The sequence below is a fragment of the Nematolebias whitei genome, chromosome 19, assembly GCF_014905685.2.
Source record: "Nematolebias whitei isolate Nwh7 chromosome 19, NemWhi1, whole genome shotgun sequence".
In the NCBI taxonomy this organism is placed as follows: domain Eukaryota; kingdom Metazoa; phylum Chordata; class Actinopteri; order Cyprinodontiformes; family Rivulidae; genus Nematolebias; species Nematolebias whitei.
In genome coordinates, this window is record NC_056516.1 from 3,158,794 (window position 1) to 3,166,063 (window position 7,270).

The following is a 7,270-nucleotide window of genomic DNA, read 5'->3' on the forward strand; positions in this document are numbered from 1 at the left end:
GTTTTCATGAGCTGTATGCCATAATCATCAGTATTAAAACAATTAAAGACCTGAAATATTTCAGTTGGTGTGCAATGAATCTGAAATATATGAAAGTTTCATTTTTATCATTACATTATGGAAAATAATGACCTTTATCACAATATGCTCATTTTTTGAGAAGGACCTGTACTGTGTTAGTTAACTAAGGTGACAGACTTACATTAAGTTTAAATAAGCCGGATATCAGCTTTTAATAAGAAATGCTTAAAATTAGCTGACACAGAAGCAGTTTAGCAGAGCGAAGCTGTTTGAGCTGTCAGACAGAAGACACATTCACAGACACTCCAAAAAGTTGTTTTTTTACTGAAGTAAAATCTCACCTGGTCGGTGGCGTTTGCCTGCATCTACTGCCTGGGAAATACTTGGTTTACGTCCGACCATCTTCCCTGCTGTTCCTCCAGGATAATGGAAAATGACAGAAGCTGAACACAAGCCTTCTAACGCAGCTGTGAACAAATAACAACAAGTAAACACTTCATGTCTCCACAGCTCTTGTTGAGCTTACAAGTGAAAAAAAACTTTCAAGTTCTGACATTTGTGTTACTTGACTCACTGTCTTGTGATCAAGCTACTGTCAAACCACAGTATGTCAATAAAGGTAGAATCTCAGTCAGCTGTGACTGCTGACTACACAGCTACATATGTACTCCAGATCATGCACATGATTATTTTTGCCTGATGGATTGGCAGATTTGACTGCATCAGGATGCAGCTATGGGCTAAAAAACTCCGTACGACACCAGCTCTGGAGGTGTCATGCCTGAACCATGTTCTTTGCATGACTTTGTCACAATTGTGGTAGTAACCCAGGTATGAAGCCAGAGAGATCAGCTGTGCTTCAAATTGTCGGCACCCAGTGGGCCCACTGTCATGGGATATGGTATAATGGTATGGTATGGTATAAAGTTTATTCGTTTTAAAAAGGTACAAAACAATTCCATAACAATATAAAAAAGATACAAAAGATTTAAAATGAAAGGCAGCAGAAAGAAGAAAAAATCTTATGATATCTGCCCCTTTTTTCAAACAGTTATTTCAATCATAATAATTTTCAAGTAACAGAACAAAATGAATAACTCTTTCTAATTTTTATAATTCTAATACAAAACACACATTAAGCTACTTCATATATACTTTTTTTAACAATTCAGCTTTGATCTTTTTCTTAAATGTACACATTGACTTGGCATTTTTAACATCACTTTCTAGACCATTCCACAATCCAACTCCTTGGATTGAGGTAGACCTTCCCTTCAGACTAGTTCTGAATGTTGGTTTGACAAATATCTCTATCTCCTTAAGATTGTAACAACTTTGTCTTTTAACAACATTTCTTTGGGTATTTAATGGTAATGTGTTATTTTGAGCCCTATACATAACTGATAAAATACTATAATCTACCAAATCATGGAACTTTTTTTTTTCATTTTTTTCATTTAGCTTTTATTTATCCAGGTTAGTCTCATTGAGCCACGAGAACTCATTTTCAAGAGAGACCTGTTTAGGGAGCACATGGTGGGGTTAAGGACCTTGCTCATGGGCCCAGAGTGGGGCGAATGAGGGTGGGGGCAAGTGTGGGTGTTTCACCTACCCCACCCACAATTTTTGATGTTGTCGGGGCCGGGGCGTGAACCGGCGATCTTCGGATCACAAGCCCACCTCTCTAACCTCTGCGCCACCACTCCCCTATACTTCAATAAGTTCAGTTGATAAAATAATGTGCTTGATGGGTGACTGTAATGCTTTCTGGTGATAATTCTTACAGCTCTTTTCTGAAAAATAAAAATAGGCTTTGTAAATGTTTTACACGCTTCCCCCAATATGATATGACCCCACCGTTGTGACCACACTCCACCCAGGACCCACCACAATGATAACGCACCATGACTTTGCTAGATATTTAATGCATGCTCAAAACCCTCTGCAATCTGTCACATGTAACAAGCAGCCCCACTGCATTCTACTACGCCCTGAAGACTCAGCAAAGACTAAGATCGCCCACATTTTGAATGACTTTTTAAGCTGTACAGGTTTGTCACACACCAGAAGAGGGTCGAAGAGAATTAACAATAAAGCCAAAGATAAACAAGCAAGCAGACTGGTGAAGGTGTCCTTTAAGAGAAACATTTTCATTTTTGAGATTCATTCAACCTTTATTTAAACAGATAAATCACGTTGAGCCTCTAAGACTCATTTACAAGTGAGACCTGTTTGGACAGACAAAAACAGTGGTTAACTGGACACATGTAGGAGTTGGAGGCAAAAAAAAAAATCCTATCAGACTTTTTTTTTCTTGCCTGAGGGAAAAAAAAACTAATATTAAAAAAACACCTCGCACAAACAGCACATAGTGACATAGACATTCTGCAATGAGAGACGAGAGCGGTCAACAACGCCTACAGATGCTTTCGAGGTCACTGTAATCAGTCAATGTCCTTTGGTGAGATCAATAAACATTCTCGAGGTATGTCCAGGAATGGCCACGGATAACATCTATGAGAATCCAAGGGTCCTGAAATGATGACACAAAGTTTATTCAGCTGGTTCATCTGGTTGTCAGTTGGAAATTCCTCACAGAGGGGGTGGTGAGCATCAGATCACATGTTCTCCAGGTGAATTCAGATAAGGTAGCCTTCAAGGCCAGCCAAGGGAGCCAAAATTCAGATAAACACACAGTCGTTTTGGGGACAGGCAGAACTTAATGACATCGACCTTGAGTCTGTGTTGGTCAACTCGGTTCCGAAATGTCCAAAATACATGGCCACACCGACGGAATGTGACTGAGTAAAATCCCCAAGATCTGATCCATTCAGCCCAAAGCATTTGAGTCTGGGCACTCGAGGCATGAACCAAGCCATCATAAAGGCAAGCAGCGTGATCGGGTCCAAATTTGCTGCCGACGACTTCCTTGATTGTTGATAAAACCAGCAACCAGCTGAACCCAAAATAGCAGGAACCAGTTATTGAAAATCCAATTAAATATGCGTCCTTAAAATCCACAGATGGCAGCAGAGATAGACACATCATCAAGTCTTCAAGTCGATGAGATATCCAGCTGCGTGCGTGCCAACAGGGTAAATCGGCTCGCCCAAAGCCTGTCTTCTCTTTGAAGAAATGTTGTAAATTGAGATGAGGGACTAACTGGGTTGAACAAGTCCATAATTATGGTTCAGAAGATGCAAGAGATGCTCACAAGCAGTTTCACAGACAGACAGAGCAGCAAAGCGGAGAGGGAGGGGAGAAGCAGCCGATCTCGGCGAGAGCAAGTGGTGAAGTGATCATTTGTTCATCATTTGTTTTGGCCACTTTCAGCTGCTTATTTCTTGAAAAGTTAAAAAAAAACATTTACACATGTTTAAAGGCATACTTGATTTAAGAACTATTTAGTTTTTAAAAAAAATAATACAAAAAGGATAAATAATTGTTTGTTTAACTTTAGCTGCGTTGTGTCTCACTTGTTTTTGAATTGTATTTTTAGCCCATGCACTAACAAGTGTCCACTTTCTCTAAATGATTCATTTCAGCTTCAGTCAAAACGCACATAAAACTCAGGAAAGCAAGGAAGTTATTTGTTCAGCTGGTTAAAAAAAATACAATGAGAGAAAAGTTTATAAATGATCCTAACTGTACATAAATAAATATCAAAAAGCGTTCAATACAAAAACAACTGGACTTTATTTGTAACAGAAGACGTTTCGCTCCTCATCAGAGGAGCTTCCTCAATTCAAAGAGCAGAGAGTGAGAGATTCAGGTTATAAGGCTGAGTGAGATAAGACACACACACATATATGTAGATTGGCAATTCACACCTAAACACCTAAACAGTAAGAGTCTTTTGATCCTCTAATTCACAGACGAGGCCCCTCTGTTCCCATCAGGTGTGAAAACCGGCTGGGAATCTGTTTTAAAGTTGCATTATAGGTTTTTGAAAGTGGAAATCTGAGGCCTCCTCCTCTGTTAAGAGACTGCTTTTCTCTTTTTACATAAATTGCTTCCTTCACCCCCCTCTCAAACCATCTGTGTTCTCGATCCAAAATGTGCACATTTTGGTCCTCAAAAGAGTGTCCCTTATCTGTGAGGTGGAGGTGAACAGCTGAGTCTTATCCAGAGGAGGTGGCTCTCCTGTGTTGAGCCATGCGTCTGTGAAGAGGCTGTTTAGTTTCTCCAATGTAGAGGTCTGGACAGTCCTCGCTGCACTGGACTGCATACACTACACCACTCTGTTTGTGTATGGGTGTTTTGTCCTTAGGGTGGCCCAGCCTCTGTCTGAGAGTCCTGCTGGGTTTGAAATGTACTGGGATGTTGTGTTTGTTGAAGATCCTTCTGAATTTCTCTGATACTCCAGCAACATAAGGGATGACAATGTTTTTACATCTGTTGTTCTCCTTTTTCTGTTTATTGGTGTGTTTTGTAGATTTCCTCACTGACTTGACAAAAGCCCAGTTAGGATATCCACATGTTTGAAGAGCTTCTTGAACGTGTTTCTGTTCCTTTTCCTTCCCTTCTGTCTTCGTGGGGACGTGTTCGGCCCAATGTTGTAAAGTTCTGATGACAGAGTTTGTGTTCCAGTGGATGGTGGGAGTCAAACAGAAACGAAACGTCTTCTGTTACAAATAAAGTCCAGTTGTTTTTGTATTGAACGCTTTTTGAATTCATCATGTCCTGGATGACTGAGAATCTTCACGAGCATATAAATAAATATCAGACATTAAAACTCAGCTCAGTAACTGTACTCTGTAACACCATCAGTTTCCTCCAGACTTACCACCGAGCCAGAGGAAGTCGTTGACTGCCCTGAGGAGCTCCACAGCCATGTGATAGTGGACCAGAGCGTCCTGCAGCATGCCGGCCTGCAGACACAAGTCTCCGACATGTTTCCTCATCCGGCCCTGGCAGCGCTTCTTGTAATGCCTAAAGTGGAGCAGTAAGAAGGACGGGGGCAACAGCAGGATTAAAGAGGAGGCAAACAAGTCTTCAACACCAGTTCATGTTTCTGGCTCTTGGATGAAATTTGCTTTTGTTTTTTGAGTGAAGGTTTGTTTGTTTAGGAACAAGGCTAACTTTCCCCCAAATCATGTTGTGATGCACACGTGGGTCGAAGACAGGGAGGGGTCTCATCTATAGAGGGGCTAAACAGGTTGGAAGAAGAGAAACCAAACAGCGATAACGAGGAGTTATGAACAAACAAGCAGCAGATTGTGTCTAAATAAAGGGAAAGTGTGACTAAAGTCACCATCTTGCTTGGCTGCAGCTGTTTTGCAAATAGCTGGCAAACAGAATTTGGAAGGGAGTCTCCAAAACACCTGGAAATGTTTGGGTTCATTTCCTCATGTGAGTAGCCTGAGTTGTTGCCTGAGTTTTGAAAACGTGCAAAACTTTTCTGCAACAAATTTTCTTCCAGAATAGTCAATTGAATGTAAACTGAATGTCTAGGTCTAAAAACCATGCCCAACATAAATACTAATGATTTAAAAGTGGGTCCAAATCAATCTTCAGTTTAAGAGTATGCTCCAGTGGATTAAATTATAAATGTCAGATTTTCCTAGAATACAGGTTTGTGAGCCGTGCACATTACATGAAAACTAATACGCCATGAGCTTCAACAAGTTAGGCCTGTTCAAGCAGTGATAAATGTAAAGGGTCTGCCAGTTCCATGTTGCTTCAACGGTGAACGGTTTGGAAACCACTGCTCTAAAAGAGCGGGAAGTTCAAGGGAAGATGTGAAAGAACAGCAGCTAATCAACAGCGCAGGGAAAATAAAGCATGAATTTTCTCACGTTTATAACAACAAGCAGGGATAGAAGAAACTTCATGGCTTCAAAGCTTGGACTAACTCAGTGAATTCAGAACAAGAATAAAGTTTATTTACATTAACATCCACTTTACTTGCATCATGTAAACTGACCACACATCAAGGATGCAACATTTCTCATGAATAAAAAGATTAGCTATCAGTGTTCTCTATGGTTTAACAACACCAACTGCACCATCCAAGCCCAGATGTCCTCTAAAAATACAACATTACACGGGCAGGTTATGGAGCGGGTCCAAACTATCAGCTCCTCCTTCAGCAGCCCACACCGGAGTGTCAGCAGGTTTCAGAACATTCTGACATTTTATTTCCTGCTTAAAGAAACTTTAAATAAACTCATTGTACTAATTTAATACAGTAAATTACTTTAAATATTGAAATGGTGGTGAACAAAGATGTACTGACTCACAGTGTGTTATGTTTTGCTCTTTTTTCCATAATTACACATTTACTTGATGATAGTTGTTATTTACAAGTTCACCACTGGATGTGAGTGTCTGTCAGGATTTCAGCCAACACGCTGTAAATTCAGCCCATTCCTCTAGAAACTGGACTTTTTATTGGAGAGAAAAGCAGAAAATATGTAGATGTGGTTGAAGTATGAACTATCAAACTCTTTCAGGTTTTCTTTGAAATATCCTAATTTTATACAGAAAATATTTGTTGTTTTTTAAAAAACAAATGTAAACAAAAAAGAACATTAGTTAATCAAAAAAGTTCAATCTGGTCCTCTGAACATTAAAAAAAAATTGAAAAAAAAACAACAAAACAAAAAGTAGAAACGTTTCATCTCTCGTCCGAGAGACTTCCTCAGTCTGAGGTGCTGTTTTCAGCTCAGTCTCTTAAATAGCACCTTCTTAGAGTGGATCAACCAGTTTGCTGCTGACAACCAGAACCAGCTGATCACATGCTCAAGAAGGACCATCAGCCTAACAATGGATCATTAGCACCTGATGGCTGTTTACTGTTCACAGAGGGCTGAGTGATAAAAATAAGGTCCAAATAACTACTGCTGTCGATCAAAAACAGTATTGTGTTAGTATTTTTGTTGATTTAAAAAAAGCATTCGATACTATTGATCACACTATTCTCCTTGAAAAATTAAATAAATATGGTATAAGAGGACCAGCATTACACTGGGTATCTAGCTATTTAAAAGATAGGAAACAGTTTGTACAAATAAATGGTGTAAGATCTGACCTGTGCAATATCACTTGTGGAGTTCCTCAAGGCTCTGTACTTGGACCAAAGTTATTTATTTTATATGTGAATGACTTAGTGAATGTATCAGGACTCCTCAAATGTGTCCTTTTTGCAGATGACACCACATTTTTCTGTTTGGGTAAAGATGTAAAACAGATGTTGGAATTGATGAAGACAGAATTTGATAAAATACAAACTTGGTTTAAACTTAAT

The 7,270-nt window shown here is 39.5% G+C and overlaps 1 protein-coding gene across 1 annotated transcript in view; it reads right to left on the reverse strand.

Moving 5' to 3' along the window:
- The window catches only part of LOC119425317 (trafficking protein particle complex subunit 9), a 48,884-nt gene extending 43,936 nt beyond the window's left edge, over positions 1-4,948 (reverse strand). The window contains exons 1-2 of the mRNA XM_037692838.1: positions 4,808-4,948; positions 363-488 (exon numbers count right to left, since the gene is read on the reverse strand). Of these exons, the coding sequence (XP_037548766.1) occupies positions 363-488; positions 4,808-4,925 (244 nt within the window). The 5' untranslated portion in view covers positions 4,926-4,948. The remainder of the gene's footprint in view (positions 1-362; positions 489-4,807) is intronic.
- Between the last annotated feature and the right edge of the window lie 2,322 nt (positions 4,949-7,270).